This window comes from Ambystoma mexicanum, chromosome 1p (genome assembly GCF_040938575.1).
Source record: "Ambystoma mexicanum isolate Mex_15411 chromosome 1p, UKY_AmexF1_1, whole genome shotgun sequence".
Classification (NCBI taxonomy): Eukaryota; Metazoa; Chordata; class Amphibia; order Caudata; family Ambystomatidae; genus Ambystoma; species Ambystoma mexicanum.
In genome coordinates, this window is record NC_090921.1 from 1,161,848,371 (window position 1) to 1,161,869,779 (window position 21,409).

Below are 21,409 nucleotides of genomic sequence, written 5' to 3' on the forward strand. Positions count from 1 at the left end.
TCATACTTTATTGTATGTGGATTATATATAAACTTTTACAAGCACTTTTTTCTTTAAATCCATGAAATAGTTTAATATGTTTAAAATCCATATTTTTTCTCCATTTCTATAAAAATCATTAAGACAAAGCCATGTTTAGATAAAATGCATCTGTCAGACCTTCTAGCAGTACTATGTGCAAAACTGCAAGCATACGAATTAACATCATAAAACATAAAATAGTACATTTGCATACAATAGACCAGAATGCCATACACATGAAGATACAAACAGCTAGGACCATTGAGTCATATGATTACTTCCACATTATAACTGAGCACTTTATACAGATTTGTGAGCATACTTGGCTATCATCAATTCATTGTTGATTTTGTTCAGAAGACGTGTAAGAGATCAAGTCAGAGAAATATTGTCGCCCCACATACAACTAAGCCAGATAGAAGAGCTTGACAGACTATTATCATAGACTGCTTTCCTTTGGGAAATATTTTTATCAGATAGAAAGTAAGCGCATGCAGTAACAAGATGTTTCAGGGTTTCGTCTTGATTATTACAAAATCTGCAGCCAGTGAATGAAGCTTCTTCCTTAGCTACATCTTTAGTCCTCAATATTTAATTCTGTCATACGTGTGAAATTGATTTAATTTAAATCTTAAAACCAATGCGATGGCTTTCTCACAGGGAAAACGGAGCAGATAAGAACGGGGACTTCTCTTCCTAAGAAACGAGGTGTATTCCTTGTATGGACTTTATCGATTAATGGCGTCCCTGGTACACACCCAGTCTGTATCATACAGTTTGTTTTTGACACTGCCCGGATGATTTTTAAGATTTTGTTTCACCACGTTTAGTTTGTCACGTAAAACTTTAATTCTATCACAGAACCGTGACAATGAGACTGGCTGTGCATCGACAGCCATCTGAGACAGATCAAAATACAGGGAATTTGAAGGAGGATTGATGATCTTTGTATAATTATTCATCATTCTCCATTGGTATTTCACAGATAAGGAATTGAGACCAAGTTCATGTCTCAGGATGGAATTAGGAACCGAGCTGGCCAGTCCTACCGTTTGCTTCCAGATGCGACCTTGCAAAACGTTGAGTAAGATGGTTAAGTCTACCAGACACAAATCGGGACCATATAGTAATATGGGTTCTACTTTGTGTATAATAGTCTGTTGCCAGCATGACAGAGAATTTGCAGTATTTCATAAAGATAAATTTCATCTGCGAAATCAAAGGTTTGGATTTTTTGGTTAAGACTGTCCCTCCACATAGAAATAGAAGATGAAGTGTCACATAGATTGTATCCAAGTTATCTTAATGACATTGCGTGCTCTATTGTTAATCCATCAATTGACCATTTAAAATTCCTGATCATCTTTTTCCCAGCAAAGATCACAATTTTACATTGACTGGGATTGGAATGTAAATTGTATTTATGGGCATATACAGAAAATGTGTAGTTTGTTCTGCAAACCGAAAGGAGTCTTGTCAAAAAGGATTGTCATCTGCAAAAGCTAACCAATGTAAGCACACTTTACAAAGTCTGACTGGAAATAGATTTTCATTATGCCAAATATCATTGAGATCAGATAGATATAGAATAAATAATGTGGAGGCCATGTTATAGCCTTGTTTAACTCCTGTAAGGGTCAAGATTGGATCTGTTAGCAAAACCTTCTGATTGAGACGTACCATATAACTGGTGTTGGTATGCAACATAGAAGTGATCAAGATGAGTCGGCGAGGGATACCAAATTTTACCATTGTGTTCCATAATGGTTGCGTATGACACAATCAAAGGCTGATGTCATGTCCGATGACGCCATGTATATTGGACCACTATCAAGTCTTTGTTGATTCGAGAATATGAGCTAGAATAGTTGCACTAAGGGGCGTAACCATTTTTTTCCGAAATCCTATCTGAAATTTTGACAGGGTGTCATGTTCTTAAATAAATATTTCCAGATCCTTCAGAAGTAAAATTTAAAAGACTTTTGATGCAGAGTCAATGAGTGCAATGAGCCTGTAGTTGGCCGGATTGGATGGATCGTCCTTTTTATAAATAGGAATAATGATTGCGAGAAGCCAAGATTGTGGAATCATCTTGGATTCAAACATTAATTCAAATTTAATTTTTAAAATGGAGGCCCAAAAGGATGGATCAGACTTTAGCACGCTGGAACTAATCCCATCAGGTGCTGCGGCTTTTGAGTAATTCCGTTTGTTGATTGCCCATTCAACATCCTTGAGAGACCATTGACAAGTCCCCATAATGGAGATATCAAATATAGGAGATACAACATCAGAGTGCATCACAGGTATTTGATAGGTTTTTGCAAGATTAGCTTTCCATAATCCTGCTGAGATCGAAGAGTTCAGTGCAACAGAAGGGGATCTATTCACATTCCTAATAGTCACCCAAAATTTGGTGTTGTGCTTGCATAGGTTCTGTATTATTTTATGGTTGTCTGCATTATGCAACTTGATTTTAATTGCTTTGATATTGTTCTAAACCTCTGCATGATTTGTTTCTTGCAAATTTGTACTAGAAAGAGATCATGACCATCCCTTTCAGTGCCTGCAGATCCTTATTTTTTTCTGTTTTAGGAGTTGTAAGTGTGATTGTCTCATGTACGATTGTTGATTTGACAATTAGCTAAGATGTTGAGCTTTGCTGTGATGATATGATTAGTAATTTGCTCTACGTCTCTGAAATCGCTCCCTGCCAAAACTGAATCGCTCCCCCAAGGAATTTCTTGTTGAACCATGAGAGTAAGCTGTCGACAGTTTTTAATTCCAACATAGGGAGATGTGAGGACGATCAAGTTCAACCATCTTTAGTGCAGGTACAGTTTCATGTGTGGTATGCTCTAAATTCACATTCAAATTAATGACCAAATGATCATTGAGACCAGGATTATGTGTGGTCACCGGGTCACACAGATCTAGTAGATTTGTAGAGACACAGAAGTAGTCTATATAGGATTTATGGCATCCACTTTGCCATGGATGCCGTTGGTTGCATTTCGACCAGGCTCAACAAATTGGATACCCCAATCCATTAAGAAGGATACCCACTTTTGCCCTCTAAGCATGGAGTTAGTGGTCCCTTTACGTACTGCTCTGAAGGGGCTGTTCCCACCTACAAAGTTGAATGTTGAATTAGCCTCCCCCTATGACTACAAGGTAATCAGAGTTATGTAGTATTGCTTCTTCTAGAAGCATCCCTAATTCTCAAGATCGAGCCGAGCTCTAATTTTGCAGAGGTCCAGTAGAGGCCTACAATCAAGAGAGAGATGTATGTGTTGCCCTTTATGATCATTTCAATTGACAACAGTTGGTCCGAGGAGAAAAACAGTCTCGATTGTGCCTTCACATTGTTGTCTATGAAGATCACTAGCCCCCCCAAGTGTCTACCTAGGGGACCTATAAAAGTACCATCGATGTGGATCTTTTTTTAACTGTCAGAGTTTCTTGAACAAAAAGTACTGCGAGTTCCCCGCTATGATGTGACAAAGCCAGAATTCTAAATTGGTATAACCACATGAATTCCAAGATTTAAAATTGAGGCCTACGAGGTTAAGTAGTTGAATTCACTTGTTTCAAAGATATGAAGGTTTTTATTAGGGGTTCAATCCAATTCCAGTCCTTGACTGTACCAGCCAGGGAGAGGAAAGTGCTCACTTTATCGGTGGGAGCTTTTATTTTGTCTGTTTTAGTGGTTTTGTTTAGATTCTCATGGGTCACCACGGACAAGTGTGCCTCTTCTGAGTTTTTAAACAAGTGGAGGTGGAAACCTAGTTGAGCTAGGTCTTCTCTGTGTTCCCATATCAGTTTTGTAATGACAAAAGAATGGATTTGACAAATCTGGTTGTTATTAACCGTTGACAAAGTCACCAATCTGTCGTCCGAGTTAAGAATCCTTAATGACGGTATAGGAGCGATTTAGTCTAGAATTGCCTTTTATTTTTAAGTCACTCTCCCATCCTAGGATGTTCAAGTTCTGGGGAGTGATCTCTGAGGTTTCTTTGACTTCAGATGTTTTGCTTTCCGGACATGCAAGTCTGTTGCATGTGCCAACTGCCTTAGTTACATTCATCTGAGAGGCTGAACTTCCCTCTATTTTCAAATTGTCTGTTATAAGGGGAACAATGGAAGTAGAAGATAGAGGAATTGACCCACTAGAAACTGGCGGGCATGGCATAACGTGTTAGAGTTCGTCACTAGAGTGGACTTGGAGCAGACCTCTGCAAAAGATACTTGAGACAGTGAAGAGGCTTTTGCTGTTTTGTGGCCCATAATTGGAAAAAAGTTTGACCTTTCGGTTTGTTTAACACCAATTGTCTCACTTAGGAGATGCATCAGGACCTGCATTGAATCAATTGAATGTGGAGTCGCCACCTTCCCTATAGTTAGTGATAGTTCCTCTGTCGTCGATTTTGTATTAGCACTTTTCTTTTTTTTATTAAATGGCAAAGAGACTGAGGTAGACTTCATAGGAGTTTCGCTCTGTTTAAGCTGGAGGTGAGATTTACTTTCTGCGTTTAATTGCTAATTAGATAAGGCAGAAATCTTTATCGAGGAGTTATGCCCAAGGATCTTACCTAGTGGTAAATTCGTGTTTTTTTTTTTACAAGCCTTATCAATTTTTCTTATTTCTATTAGCCCTTCTTTTGGCAGCCCCACGTTCTAAGCACCTTGTTCTGTGCGAAAGAAAGTGGATCCAATCTCCTGCATCGTCTGGAATCGATATAGGTTCAGAGAAAGAGGCCATATAATGATCCAGGATTTTTGTTCTTGATTTATAAGATCAGTTAATGCGGATGGACTGTTTGGATCCTCACACAGAGGTGCTTTTACTGGTCGATCCTGCTCGGGAGTTGGATTGCATGTGTTGAGATTGTTAGAAAACATTTCTTGAAGATTATGAGTGAGGTTTTCAAGTTTAGTGATTTTTTTTTTCTAAGTTGGAACTGATGGTTTGCCATACTTCCTGAGTACAGGTTTTCATAGTATCAATCCTGGCTCCGGGAGAAGTGCCAGTTGCAACAGCACATGCTTTGTCATGCGATTGTAGCATAAAGTCAGTTTCATAAATTTGAGATGATTTATTCATATTACAAATGCGCAAGGTTTGACTTGTGCTATGTCGTAGGAGCAATTTTGTTTGTCTGAGTAGGTGCAGAGTTGGCAGATTTGGTAAGTTTGTGGGCAAACATGAAGCCTTCTATTTTGTTCATTTTTTATAATAAATCGGTCAAGGAGATTTTTATGTCGCGGATCTCGTAATGTGTGACCTGGTGGCCTTTGTCTGGTAGGTTCAATATACGGGTTAAAACAGGAAACTAATACAAGTCTGGGGCATTGGGATCTAGAGATAAGTTAATGCTAGATGGTGTTGTGTTTAAATTTGTTGAGGACATAGCGTGTGGTGGATTGTCCTTTTCATTCTCTACTTGACATTCCTTTTGGTCATTCACTTGCCCGTACATTTCCTGCCTGTCTGAGTGCTGGATGAACCAGAGAGCTCGCCATTTGCATGAAGCAGTCATTTTTACTAGATGCCAATGGTGAAAGGGGCCCCTTGGGGTCCCTGACGTCTATGGAAACCAGGCGAGTCACCACACACGATAGATATGCCAGACACGAGGTTGTATCCCCAAAGCTAGGGTTTATTGCAAAGCAAAAGTCTCAGTTGGCCAACTCGGTCTCACGCCCCGCGACGTGTATCTCTAGACCTCGAGGGACGCAAGAGAGTGAATTACGTACATCAGTTACATATATACAAAATGCATATCAAACAATCAGCTATGACATGTTTAACACCCCCCCCTTTATTGGGTTTCTTTGAACTTGGTGTGATAGACATTTTCGCCAACTATGACACCTTCAAACATCTATTCTAGTAACAATTTGCAATTTGTGAGTGCGGAGGCATCTTTCAGTTGTTGAACAGAACACAGCGCTTCTGTTCTTGGAAGCGAGCTACATACGGGGGGGAGAGTTGCATTCCGGACCTTGCTATCTATGAGGTGCTGTTCGTGTCCTGGGAGCCGACACGCTCTAACGGGGCTCAGCAAAGGGGGGGCCATAAGAAAAGCATAATTCAAGCCTTTAGCTGCATTATTCTAACATATTCTACCATATAACGAGACTGGCTGGCAGCTGCGAAATTATTAAATGCCCTGCAGCTCTGCTTTAAGGCTACATTCGGGAGGGAGCCGGGCATTCTTCCTGGCGCTGCCTACGTTGTGTTTCAACGAACTCTTGATATCCTCGCGGCCCTGCGGCCTTGTCCTTTTACGTGCAGACAACAATGTTTTACAGTCGAGCAGTGTAAGCGGAAAATGTACTGCGAAGCAATAAGAACAGAAAGCAATGAGCAATGGTTAGAAAATAAAATGGTGATTCTTGTTACATCAAAATGGCCGTTCATTGGCAAACTCGAAAACCTACATTCTGTCATATCGTGCATGAGACGGTTGGCCCACGGCCATCAACATACGTTTGCGGTCACACAGTAGAGGTACCCATTTTTCTAGATTTTGCTCTAAATTGTGCTGTAAGTTTGGATATGAGTTAATGTGATTGAACAGGCAGACTTCCTCTTTAGAACCAGAAGACAGGAATACAGGAGTTGAGGGACCAAGTGACAGCCTTGTACGTTTTCCCAATTCCGCCATCACCGCGGGAGCTAGCATAGAGATATCAGATGGTGAATTGTTGTGATGTTCAATGTGTTGGGACGTCGTGGGTACAGATAAAGCATCCCCCAGGTTATTTGTGTCATCCTGAAGAATAGATCCTCTTTCATATTTTCTACACAAGATGTATGATCTTGATAAATCTGGTTTGGAAGTTGACAAATTGTGAACCTGCGCTCCAGTAGGAGTTGAATGTGAATCCTGGTTCTATGGCAGAGTGCAAACAATTAGGAAGAGGCCTATTTGCGGTCTCTTCCCGAGATGACTTTTTCTTATTAGGCAATTTGCTTGATTTTGCCTCGATAGAAGGTGATTGATTCATAACCAAAGAATCCTCAACGGGTGTCTCTGTGAGACATCTACCGCTCCTGAGGCCCCTGGCCATCATGTAAGTGGAAACTTTATTTATAAAAAAAGAAAAATGTAGTTAAAGATTCGCTTTTAAGTGATAACAAAAGCCTTTTCCTATTAAGGTGCACACTATAGCCAAACACTGCAGGTGTGTGCCTGAATGTGAGCGTATGGGTTTGACTTGGGTGACTTATCTAAGTTTATTGAGCATCACCTTATGGAACCTGTGCCTTACAATTAGAGAGCGCACCCTCTGTGGTGTATCAATTACGAAGCCGTGAGGATGTTTGTATGTTGACTAAAAAGGGGAATCTGCTCTACCTCAGCCCTGTGTGCACTGATTGCTACACGGGGGACTGCCTAGATGAACAGTATATTGGATGGTTTATAGTCATTTGGTCGAAAACAAAAATGTCGAAAGTCATAATGTAGAAAAAAAAGGCGAAAAAAAGTCGATTTTTTTTTTTCCAATGCGTTTTTTTTCGAAATGGGGGTTCGCCCCCCAAACCCCCTTTTTTATTTTACCCATTTTCTATACTTACCAAACCCAAAAAATACATATAAATAAAAAAATAATAGATTTGACATTTTTTTTCAACATTTTTTTTCGACATTTTTGTCATTTGACTTTTTATTTTCGACATTATGACTGCACACCATATGGGAGACGAGGTTTAACAACGTTCAAATGTATCTTGTCACGCAAGCTGAACGTGTGTCTATTTTATATGTAGCAGGCAACTTTATTGCAAAAATGTAGTTGCATGGTAGATTATAAGTCACGCGTGTAACTGTGCACAGAGAGTTACTGCACATTCAAAACAGAAGAGCATTACGAGCAGTGTGCGGGATTGGGAGTGGTTTCACAGAAATGGCTTTCAAAGTGAAGTGCTTACCGCCAGGGAGAGATGTTAGAGTATATACATAAATGCACCGTTCTAACCGAAAGGTAAAGAAATTAACAGAACAATAAATCACGATATGCCAACCGGCCAGCTGAACAGCCAAACGGGCACTTCCGGCCACTTGCTGGTGCACGCGGCAGTGCCTTCTTATGGTGCTGCAAGGAGGTAGTGGCCGGGCTTCAGGATGACTAGTAAAAAAGGCAAAATAAAGGTATGTTAACACTGAAAGTGTTCATTTAAGTGTCCATAAGAGTCCAAGTATGGTTGGATGCCGTCAATTTAAATATTCAGACCTTAAATGTGGCTGTCTTCACAAGTAGGCAGCAATGTCAGGAGGAGCAGCAACAGGGTGGACAACCAAACGGGCCCTTCCAGGCACTTACCAGTATGTATGTATATATTTCTGATGTTTGTTAATCTGCTTAGAATCACATGCTGTGCATAGGTCCGACATCCAGTGGTCACTGCGGAGTATTGCATTTTGTTTTTCGTAGTCGAAAAGGGGACGTCGACAAGGCGTGTTTGTAACACTATCCCTATAGTGACGTGCGTTGTACCCACAATCCCTCACGCGTCGAGGTCCCTCAGATTGTTTTTTTCCGCCCAGCTACTGGTCGCCTTTATGCGGAGCTCCTCGAGAGACATTGCCAAATAGTTTCTTCGACCTTTGGTCGTTTGTTATTAATACCAATAACGATAGATCCCTCCCTCGACACAGAGCCGTTTCTCCGCCGCGCAAGATCTTCGACGGAAGGACGAGCGCAGGAGATCCTTCGGCGCTGCCGAACACGTGGCCTGGCCTCGCCGGCCATACACAGTAGGGAGAGTGGGGCTTTGTGGTCTTTCTTTTCTTTAAGAATGCCTTTCTCTTTCCCCTCCCTCTCTTTCGAGGTCGTAGTCACACCTATTACCCTCGGCTATGGAGAGGACGCCATTTAGGTTTTGCCCGCTTTGCAAGGGTAAATATACCTGGAAGGATAAGCATAAACGGTGCAACCGTTGCTTACCCCTCGATCACCAGGAGGACGGCTGTGCGGCCTGTAAATTACTAAAGCCCAAAACTCTAAAGGCCCGTAGGGTCAAAAGGTGGGCGGCCTACGCTATGTCTAGGCCTGACTCCTCGCCCGCTGCCGCCGCCGCCGAGTATGACGAGGATAGTGACTACACGGCCCCCGTAACGGAGGCTGTAGACCTCTCAAAGGAGCGTTCACGCTCCTCGTCGTCCGGCCCCGACAAGCCCGGCTCACGCCCAGTTTATGGGGATGAACACCCCGGCGACAAGGACGCACACAGAAAAACACCAAAGCACATACCCCCAGGCACACATTCGTCAAAGACGAAGACAGCCATAGCGCCAACGGGGACGCCGGGCCCACCGACGTCTTCCACCAACCGTAAGGGTCGTCAGCCCTCCCCGCCACCGCTTCCGCGACAGGCGACTGGGCACTCTAAAAATAAGGGCGCTAACACCAAAATTTCCGGTGACACACATCGCAAGAGCGCTCACGTTGCCAACAAGGACTCGACGACCAAGGACTCGACGAGCAAAGGCTCGACGCTCCATAGCGTGACGGCGACCGATCCCTCGGAAGAGAGAATGATCGCCGAAAGCCTCGCGCGCATAGCATCTAAGGACGGCCAAAGACGTACGGCGAGTGAAACGCTGAAAACCGCGCACAAGGCTAAAGATACGCCAAAGGCGCCGGAGAACAGATCAGGTCAGTTCCCCATGCCGTCGGAAGGCCCTAGCCAGCAAGAAGGCTACTCAGAAGGCAAAGGCTCTCTTTCTTCGACGTTATGGGACAGAACCAGACAATTACAGGAGGAAGAAACCCCCTTTTCTTTCCCAGACCGTCCTGGCCGACTTCAGTGGACCTTTTAAAGGTTCCAGACCTGTATGGACAAACTAGATCGGTTCATGTCCATCCCAGAAGACAGGGCGCCCAAGAGACCAAGGGAGGCACCCCTTGAGAGTCCAAGGGCTAAATACCAGAAGTTTTATAACCCCATACAGGAGGACATAAACTCTTACAATCTCACTGAGGAAGACACCTTCTTCCAAGAGGAAGATGGGTTCACCTATGTTGAGGACCAACAAGAAGAGGAAGGTTTTCACGAGGAAACTAACCTATGTGAGGAAGGATTCCAGGAAGACACAGGCGAGGGCGACCAAAATCCCTGGCAGTCACCGGCTAGGTCGACTGACACAGGCAGTAGCAGTATAGTCATCAGGTCTACTGAAACTACACCAGTCAGGAACCCTTCGCCTGTCAATGATCAACCCACCTTCAATGCACTGCTGAAGAAGGCAGCAGCGCATTTCGAAATCGAAACTGGAGACGTCACCCCAGACACTGATTTTGTGGAGAGGATTATCAAAGAAAAACCCCCCACTAGCCAGGTTATACCTATCCTCGCCTCAGTTAAGAGACGTATTACACCTTCTCTTTCCACTCCTGCATTGGTGAGAGGGGTCAATCCGAGGATTGAGAAACTGTTCTCTCCCTCTCAATCAGACCCTTTATATATTAAGGGTCACTCAATCCCGGACTCCCTGGTCGTGACCAACACCAGAAAAAGGGCAGGAGTCCCACTATCTACTAGCGAGGCACCCCCAGATAAAAAGGGGAAGAAGCTGTATGCCCTAGCCAAGAGAATCACCACCTCTGCAGCATTCTCTACCAGAATCGCCAATAATAATATCCTATTGGCAAGCTACGCCGATGCTCAATGGGCTAAGCTCAGACAGGACATCGAAGAAGCTCCCGAACCCCTAAGGACTCATTTACTGGCTACAGTTAACGAGGGCTCTCTGGTCAATCAAAGCATCGTCAAGAATACCCTCTATGCAGCAGACGGCTGGCCGCACTTTGGTACAAGGAATTTTACTGAAGCGTTACGTCTGGCTTCGCAATTCCGGATTTAAGGCGGAAACACAAGCATCCCTTATTAATAAACCCATAGAGGAATCCAACCTCTTTGGGAGAGCAGTGGATGACGCGCTGGAGAACGCGAAAAAAGAATTTGATACTATAAAGACCTTAGACCAAATTTCTAAACCTCCTAATAGGCGGGGATTTGGTAATAAGCGCTTTTTTCGTGGACAACGCCAGCAACAAAACCAACAACAGTACTCTGCCAGCAACTACCAGAGTAATAGTGGCCAGTACAATCAGAGGGGTCAAAGTCATGGCAAGAGAAGAGGCCGGGGTTCCACCCCCAGAGGCTCCCAAGCCAACAACACCACCAAGTGACGCGAAGATTCGCGTCCCCTCCCATGCAACGCCGGTCGGGGGCCGGTTAACATCCTTTCTTCCAGCATGGGAGGGAATAACATCAGACCGCTGGGTACTTTCCACCGTAGCCCGCGGCTACTATATAGAGTTCAACAGTTACCCAACATACAGACCCCCGAGGGGACGCCGCATGACACCAGAACACCTCGCCATCCTTCTCCAAGAAGTGGACCAACTGCTGGAAAAAGGAGCCATAGAGGTCGTGCCTCTATCTCAGGTAATGGAAGGTATTTATTCAGTGTACTTCCTTGTACCCAAAAAGGATCTAACCATGCGCCCTGTATTAGATCTGCGCCCAGCGAACAAGTTTGTCAAACCCCAGAAGTTTCGTATGCTGACCTTACAGGAAGTGATCCCACTGCTATCACAGGGAGATTACATGACAACACTGGACATGAAAGATGCATACTTTCATATTTTAATGTTGCCAGCGCACAGAAAATACCTCGGGTTCATGATAGAGGGCAAACACTCCCAGTTCAGAGTGCTACCCTTCGGCATAGCATCTGCACCAAGGGTATTCACGAAGGTACTGGCAGTGGCAGCGGCACACCTGCGCAGGTTATCCATCCCAGTATACCCTTACCTCGACGACTGGCTCATAACAGGGGATTCTTACGAGACATGCTTCTCAAACACCCAAAAGACTAGACCTTTTGTTCCAACTGGGCTTCTCCATCAACGAGAAGAAGTCCAGCTTAGACCCCAGCCAAGTCAAAAAATTCCTAGGGGCTCTAATTCGAACAAAGGACGGCCTCGTCTTCCTCTCCAACGAGAGGGTCCAAAACATGCTGTTTCAGATCCCCCAATATGTGGCAGGTCGAGAGGTGACGGTGCGCAAAGCGATGCGTTTGCTAGGTATGATGGCGTTGTGTATTTATTTGGTACCTCAGGCGCGCCTGCGCATGCGCCCAATGCAAGAGTGGCTCAACAGCCAGTGGTGTCAGGCCAGCGGACAATGGGACGATCTAGTGGTGGTCTCGCAGGCCTTGGTTCTCTCGCTACGGTGGTGGACAAAGGAAAACCTGATAATAGGGAGACCCTTTGCCACACCCGCGGTGGAGGCCACTCTAACCACGGACGCATCCCTCACAGGATGGGGGGCTCACCTATCCCATCAAACTGCTCACGGAGTCTGGACTCCGAACATAGCATCCAAGCATATAAACCTTCTGGAGCTACTAGCGGTGTTCAAAGCACTAAAAGCCTTCCAGGAACACCTACAAGGGAAGACAGTGATGGTCCTTACAGACAGCACCACAGCCATGTACTACATCAACAAGCAGGGGGGAATCCACTCTCCAGGACTGCCCACGCTGTCACAGAATATATGGAAGTGGGCTCTCAAACACAACATGTTCCTTCTGTCACAACACGTACCAGGGGAACTCAATCTGCTAGCAGACGAATTCAGCAGAGACTTCCCCCTGCCCGAAGAGTACGAATGGCAATTGCACGAAGACATCGTCTTAGACGTCTTCACGCAATGGGGATTCCCGGAAATAGACCTGTTTGCAACACTGGAGAACTCACAATGCCAAAGTTACGACTCCAGGTACCCCCAAAACCAGTCCAAGGGGAACAGTCTGTCGATTCAATGGTCAGGGAAATTTGTTTACGCCTTTCCCCCTACTCCCCTTCTCAACAAGGTGGTGCACAAGATGCACCAGGAACAGGTTACCATGATACTAGTGGCCCCAATGTGGGCCCGGCAGCCATGGTTCGCTCACTTGATGGAGATGTCCTTATCTCCCCCAGTGAGACTTCCCTGTCCGTACAACATGCTGTCACAGGACAAGGGCAGGACACTGCATCCATGCCCTCAGACCATGAACTTAGCAGCCTGGCTCCTGAGATCATAGAATTTGGACATCTACAACTCCTGCAGAGATGTATGGACATCCTCAGGGAAGCCAGAAAACCTAATACTCGCCACTGCTATTCTAGCAAGTGGAAAAGATTTGTCATCTGGTGTAGAGGTAAGAGCATCAACCCGGTTGACTGCTCTCCCACGAACATTGTCCTGTACTTGACCCATTTACTGGATTCAGGTCTAGTGTTCAATTCCATTAAAGTCCACCTAGCGGCACTTTCTGCATACACCACTTCCCAACTTAGTGTCGTGGTCGAAGATACCAGTTATCAAAGCCTTCATGGAGGGGGTAAAGAGAATACACCCTCCGATAGCTAACCCAGCTCCCGGATGGGACTTAAATGTGGTACTTTCTAGACTCATGGGCCCTCCCTTTGAACCCATGCACAAGGCAACTCTTAAGGACCTCACTCTTAAGACTGCTTTCCTAATAGCTATCACCTCCATTAGGAGACTAAGTGAACTACAGGCTCTTTCTGTTCTAGACCCCTTCGTAACAGTTCACAAGGATAAGGTGGTTCTACGCACACACCCAAGGTTTGCACCAAAATTAATCTCGAAATTTCATGTAAACCAGTTAATAGAACTACCAACGTTCTTTCAAAACCCTTCCAGCTTGGGAGAAAAGTCTGCATACACTAGATGTATGCAGAGCTGTCATGTTCTACATGGAAAGAACCAGACCACTGAGAAAGACTAACCAGTTCTTTGTCTCGGTGGCAGCAGGAAGAGAAGGAGATGCAGTATCAAAGTCCACTATATCTAGATGGATTGTTCAATGCATCACTCTCTGTTACACTATTGCTAAGAGAGAACTACCCTTCAAGCCAAGAGCACATTCCACTCGAGGCACTGGGGCTTCCATAGCGTTCATTGCAAATGTTCCCCTTGAGTCCATCTGCAAAGCGGCTACCTGGAGTTCTGTGCACACCTTTACAAAACACGACTGTCTAGATGCACACTCTAGATCTGACTCCCAGGTGGGACAGGCAGTATTAAGACATCTTTTCTCTACTGTTCCTTCTCATAACCCACCGCCAACACTGGGTACTGCTCGCTAGTCTATGCACAGCATGTGATTCTAAGCAGATTAACAAACATCAGAAGACCATGCATTACTTACCGTAAAAGCATTTCTGATGGTTGTATCTGCTTAGATTCACATGCGCCCACCCTTCCTCCCCGCTCGGATGGAAGGAACATAGACATCTTTCTACATCTCTCTCTTTTCTGTACTCACTCACGTATAGAAGGCTCCCTCAGGGCAGAAACAATACAAACAGAGGGACCTCGACGCGTGAGGGATTGTGGGTACAACGCACGTCACTAGGGATAGTGTTACAGACACGCCTCGTTGACGTCCCCTTTTCGACTACGAAAAAACAAAATGCAATACTCCGCAGTGACCACTGGATGTCGGACCTATGCACAGCATGTGAATCTAAGCAGATACAACCATCAAAAATGCTTTTACGGTAAGTAATGCATTGTTATATACACACACACACACGTTTGTAGAAAGTACTGTTTTAGTTAAACCCGTTGGTTTAATTTATTTTCTTTTTACATTTTTTTAAACATATTTTAATATATTTAACCAACCGAGCACTCACTTTATTCAGCTTGGTTTTTAGCCCGTATGAGTGAATATTGTATTGCACTGATGTAATTTACTGTAACTGACTGTTGATTTATGGTACATTGCAGGCTTGGAGCCTTATTTAAGGTCCTACTTGATTGTCCACTTCACACTTTCCCTAGTGTGCATCCTCTTTTGCTATAATAACATGGTGAAGCGTAAGGCAAAGCATGAGCAGGCTGATAGGGAAAACCAAAAAAAGTAAGAAAACCCAAAATAATCAGGGTACTTTTAACCTGCCCCATGGCGTCCGAGCCTACATTGAATGCCTATTTGAAGCAGATGGAGGGGAAGATCGAAGAAACCTTAATGAATATTGAAAGGGCAATAGAGGCTGCTGTTAATTGTACAGATATGGCCAGTATAGATGTTGGCGAGCAAGGTTTGCCTCTAAGGATAAGGCAGCTGGCTTCTCTGAAAAGACGTATTTTAAGTCCCTGAATGAATGTTTATTAATGCCCAATGGCAACCCTGGGGAGGGTGAAATTAAGGTAATAGATTAGTGACTCTCTATACAAGAGGAATCTAGCTCTGCATCCGTACGCGGTGATATTAAGCTTTTAGAATAGATGCTAGAGAGGAAACTATGACCTATTTTGATTGGAATTGATTACATTAAAAATGCATTTAACACCTTGTTGTCCATAATGGATGACAATATCAGAGGATTTAAAAAGGACCTCTTAGAATTAAAAAAAAAAAAAGCCATCCATGAAGCAGGCCCTATATTACCCCAGGACAATGGTTGTAGGCCAATAGCATTACAGGAGGGGGCAGGAAGGGAGGTTAAAATAAACAATCAACCTCATTAAATGTATGGCGGTAAGGCAACAACGGTGCCGGTAGCGCTACCGGCACCATTGCTACCGCACCGCTATACCAAAAGTTCTGCTCGCTGGTACCCTTGCAGCCACCAGGTCTAACCGGCACCCACGAGCAGAACTTGATGGTAGCACTGGTACCGTTATTAACGGTACCAGTGCTACCACCCTCCCCATTCCTTTGAGCCCTATGAGGCTCAAATGGGAATGGGGAATAATTTTTCCAGCTCCCAGAAAAGGGCAATGACAGGGTCCGGCAAGGTCATAATGTCCCGGTAATTGCCCTTTTCTGGGCACCAGAAAAAAATGAATACTGGAGGCAGCTGTGCCTGTACTACAGGGACGGCTACCGCCAGCCTCGTAATGAGGCCCATTGTCTTTGAGCCTCCGAATATTAAAATCGATCTATATGTCCACGCAATAGGGAAGAGGAGATGCCGATTAAGAACAGGTTGTCCCATAATTCGAATACATTTTTGCTGTCCGGTAATAGGGACAGTGATTAATCTCCCACCGGCTGCAGTACCGTTGGTTGGGGTAATTAAACACATCCCAGTGGTGGTATGTGGATTAGAAGAGACAGCAGTCTCATTAATTAACAAAGCAAGTCATTGGATCAATACTCATTTATCCGGCTCTAAAATAAACCTGTCTAGTATTTAAATGGTTAGAAGAGCATCTAGGATTGGCAAAACACCCATAATCTTGAGGGGCGACTGTGATTGCCACATTTTCTTCCCCAGCTATTCGCAATTATCTGGTGGCCGCCTTGTGATCTGATCTTAATATGGTGAATTCTATGCTGAATGGGATCCAATTTGTCCCCCTCACTTTCGTCTATCCCCAAAAACAAGACCAATGATCGTAGAACGTTGTATATACAAGGAGAAGAACGTTTGAGGACTTTTGATAGTACAAGGGAATGGGACAGGCGGCGGCCCGATTGTAGAAACTACTATGGACAACTTGCCAATGGACAGGGAAGCCATCAGATTGGAGGAGCGGTTATATCTTCTAACCGGGTTGAAGTCCTATCCTCAATTGAGGAACTGGATTGACTTGTGGATCCTGCACTAGTAGAATCGGCTCAAGTAGTATCAATGACTAACATCACACCTGTATTAGAGAAGCCTATCCATGAGGAAGCACAATTGCTAGCCATATTTAGCTGGAATATCCGGATATTGTTGCACATTTGAAACTATACAATATCTTTTTATTACAGGAAACTTGGGCCTTGGAGGCTACAGTTGTATGATTATCTTTCCTTTGTAGTCTCTGCTAGCAAGAACAAGGAGGGGTGCTGCTATGGTGGTCTATCAATATTGATCAGGGCCTTCTTGTCTTATCAAACAGAGGTCATAAATATTAATTAAAAATGTATTCAATACATTATCATGACCTGTACTAGAGTGGATGGAGTATTATTTATACATTTTTACAACAGTCTGCACATATCGGAATCGAACATGCTGGGGTCTTTGAAAGAAAACATAGCCTTATTCTTCCAAAACTTGATAAGCGGACAGTGTTGATATTAGGTTGAGATATTAATATTAAACTTGGCAATAGGACTTCTGTGGATTTGTATTATGACAGTGAGGATGCTGTATAGTATTGTACCACCACAGCGGTTGGATAAAAGGATATGTGCCAAGAGATTACAAGTGGGTAAGTGGCTATTGATTGGGGTTTGCCTCTATGAATGAACGTGTTACACCAGATGTACCAGTGGCTGTGACCTTAAGAAACACACATGGGTCGTCTACAATAGATTATTTCCTTTTATGCAGGTTTCTCACTGGCACATGATTAACCACTTTGATGTAATACAGGAAATCTGCAGTGACCATTTCCCGTTGAAACTCAATATTCAGTGGGAGCATGCCCAGTTGTCCATTCCAGTTTATCCTCAATTGGACCAGTGTGAGGTTAATCCTCACTGTAGGAGAAGAATGAAATGGGCTAAACTGGACCCTATGACCATACAGCAGGATTTTTCTGTTACCCAATTTACATCGAGTTCTTTCTATTTTTCATAACTTGACTCCCCTGTGTAGGTGACCAAAACGTTTGAGGAATTGATGGAGTCCTTAACAGATATGTTGCAGCTTGATTTTAAAAACAAGAGGAGGAAGGTGAACAGATGGTTTAATGCAGATTGAAACAAACTAAGATGCTATTGTTGAAGGCCTTGAAGGACCCGGGCAGTAATGGGGGAGAATGTATTACGGCCAAAGGAGAGTGTAAAATTGCAGTAAACTAAAGGAAAGAATCTTTGGAGAATCAAGCGTGGGAAGAGCTGCTCTTTGCAGTCACCACAAAAGACTCCAAAAAGGTTTTCGGAGTTTGTTGCAAAAGGGCCGGCCTATAAAAGAGAGCACACACTGAAGAAAAACCATGTGGAAGTGAAAGCCTGGATGGACCATTTTTCGGCTCTGTATGGGGGTTCTGGTGGAAGGGCCTGCCAAGGGGGTATAGGGAACATTGATTCAGTTCTCATTAGAGGAGGTAGAAAAGTTGATTATGCAACAAGCACACAATAGAGAACCAGGCCCAGATGCGATCCATGCAGATCTTTAAATGGAGGTGGTGGAATTATGAGTTTCATTGTTGAATATATGTTTAATGCATTTTTGCAAATTGGGGGGAAAAGTTCTATAATGTATCCAATTTTTAAAAAATGAGATTGTAGGAGTCCAACAGCGTATAGACCCATATCCCTCCAGGACACATCTTTTAACATATTTGGTTGCATATTATTGGGTCTTATAAAGAACTGGATCTCTGCTAAACCAGTATTGTCGGACCTACAGTAGGGTTTTAGACCAGGAGTGGGGACATGTGACTAGGCCTTAGATTTATATTTGGTGGGGGCAAATTATTTTTATATGAAGGGTGAACCAATCTACTTGGCCTTCATGGAGCAGAGCACCAGCTTTGACTTTGGTCGGTGCTTGGATCCATGGGGTGTCCAAGTGGGCTACTGAGGGTTCTGCGGTTGGTGCATGGGGACACCAGGGCCTGTGTTCGCTATAGGGAGCAGGGACAATACACCAGCTATATGTGGTTACAGGAGTTTGCCAGGGATGTGTCTTGGCCACGGTTTTATTTCCACTTAAGCACGTATAGATTCAAAAGCAGGTTTTCCGTTGGTGGATAGTAAAATGTTCCCCCTTTTATGCTATGCCAACGACACTGTCATAACTCGAACACCAAATGCCCTCTAGAAACTGATTAATGTATACACTGATTTTATGACAAAGCTAGACTTGAAAATTAACCCAACAAAATCAGCTGTTATGGCATGTATGGTGGGGAGTAGGAAAACAGTTGGGATGCAAGTGATGTACAGTAATAGCTCCTTGATTCTTAGGGAAAAATTGTTCGATTATTTAGGCATACGATTTGTGAAAAACTGGAAGGGTATGTCTCATATACTGAGACAGAGAACCAAATGTCACAGGCAATGGGAGAGGCATTTCGTTTTATGCAAATGTGTCGGGGGGGGAAACAACTTGGAATGATTATGAAGGTGTATAATGCACAGACGATGGCAGTGACTAATTATGGGGCCTCCCTGTGGGGGCATGAAAATGTAGCTATATTGCAGACCATGGAAAACAAGTTCTTCAAAAAGCTATTTGGTCTACACAGCTCGGTACCTAACTATGCAGTTTACGCCGAGCTGGGAGCTGGGTACTGCATATCCTTGTGGTGTATTGTCTATAGATACGTGTGTGGACTAATTGCACCTTTGTGTCAGTCTGATACCCGTTGCTAAGCTGGTTGCTAAGTCAATATTACCCCCCTTAGGAGAGGGTTGGCTTCCCTTTCTTGTCAGGTGTGTTAGCCCCCAAATAAGTCTGTGGTTGTAGATCCCTCAACACAGGGGTTATACAAAACCTGCCTTAAGAAGTTCCTTGCATACCAATCTCTGTACTCCTATTTTTGTGTCTCTTTACTGTTAGTTACTTATTTTTTTATGCATTTGCTCTGTTCAATTCCCGCTCTTTACTTGCACTAACCACCTCTTCATTTGTTACTAGCGGGATGTGAAAAAGGCCACCAACATGCGCTATGAGTTCATGAAATCCCTTGCAGATGACAGCGTCTTGGGGCCCATGTGGTGAGTTTGTCAATCTTTTATATTTTGAGCCATTTCGCTTTGCAGGGCCTATTTCTAACACTTTCTCTGCTCCGTTTTATGTTCTAGGGATGAGGACAAAGAAGAGCTGCGTCGTATTTCTCATCAGCAGTGGCTGAGTGTGGTTGAGGTAAAATCTTCACTCTCTCAGGCATTCTAGTGTGCCTCTAACAAAGCTGTCAACATTTATGTGCTTAGATTGACCTTCCGGTTCAAGCATGTTTCTATCACAGAAAATAAAGAATTGTGACACAAAATGAAAGCCTATGTGGACATCCCACTGTTAAATCAGTTTCTAGAACAAGCACACACATAAAACTTGGGAGCACTGCCCTGAAGCGTTTTCTTTTGAAATGCGAGGATGTTGATGGGAGGGATGGAAGCACACTTGTGCAGTCTGTGCTGGCATGGGCATAGGTAGTGTGACGAATCGAGGGATTCAGTCGCTCCCTCCCCGCTGGGGAGTGGGGGGTAGGAGGAGCCCCTTCCTCTGAGGCTGGGGAGGTGAGCCTGCTGTGCAATAATCACCCTGTGGGTGGCGGTCAGTGGGGCCTCACGGGGAGAGACTCCCCTCTTGGGGATAAGGACTCCCTTTCCCATGAGGAACTCCCTTCATATTATCCCTCACAGTCCAACACTGCACAACTGACTAACCAATACCCAGACTTCTCTTGCATGTACTACTGTAATGAATGACATGGTACTGATGAGCAAGAACGTAGGGGGGGGGGGATAATGAGTGCTTTTTTTATTGGACGCTGAGACGAAGAAGCTGACGAGAGGTATGATAAAAGGGTCACAAACACAAGGAAGGACTTTCCTCAGAAGCTGGTGAAGCCCTAGCTATGCGCCATAAAAATAGGTGGACTCAGGGAAGCAGGAGTTTCGAACTGCCCAGATTGAGAAGGCTAGGAAAACAAGGGAAACACTGCTTCATGCACTTGCAACCAGGTACTGAGAAGAAGTGACGGCGGTACACTGCCCGGCCGACTGGGAGAACCGACTTGGTAATGGTCCCTGGAGGGACTTCCAAGCGCGGCCTAATGAGACCTCCTGTCGGTGTGCCAGTGAAGCCGCAAGTCAAGAACAGACCGAGGTGGTCTGTACTTGGAAAGAGAACGCAATCTGAGAACCAAAGGATGGAAGTGGTGTCGAAGCTTGTCAGAAATGGAGAGAAAATGAAATCAGAGAACCATCCTGACCGATAACAGAAAAGAAGAAAAGAACGCAGATCTGGTGACGCAGACCTGTGACACTACAGGTAAAGGGGTGAGCAGGAGACCCTGGGAGCGAGGCTTCGAGAATCACTCTGGCACCCTGCATACTCGTCCCAGTGAGTGCCAAATATATCGGGAGAGTAAAAATCCTGTGGAAGCCCTCGATATTCGTCCCAGTAGTTGTGAAGAGTACCGAAAGTGTCGGAATCATACATGAGCTCCTCATTTTTTCCTTGGTGAAGAACAAGAGTACAGAATAAACAAGAGTTACAGAGGCTTTATCTACATTTCTCAGTCTGAAGAGTGCAGAGAACAAGTCTACAAGGGCCTGGGAAGATCCACTAAAGGAAATGCAAGAGATATTAAAAGGAATAGCCAGAGACTATTTGAAGATACTTTATACCTTCCCTATGATCCTCTACCTTCCCTCCCTCATTCTCGCCCTTC

The 21,409-nt window shown here is 44.3% G+C and overlaps 1 protein-coding gene across 3 annotated transcripts in view; it reads left to right on the plus strand.

Annotated features, from left to right (window-relative positions):
• The window catches only part of HAUS5 (HAUS augmin like complex subunit 5), a 740,017-nt gene that overhangs the window by 187,385 nt on the left and 531,223 nt on the right, over positions 1-21,409 (plus strand). For all 3 annotated transcript variants that reach the window (XM_069604849.1, XM_069604848.1, XM_069604847.1), the window contains 2 exons: positions 19,648-19,727; positions 19,815-19,875. In XM_069604849.1, coding sequence (XP_069460950.1) covers positions 19,648-19,727; positions 19,815-19,875 — 141 coding nt within the window. The remainder of the gene's footprint in view (positions 1-19,647; positions 19,728-19,814; positions 19,876-21,409) is intronic.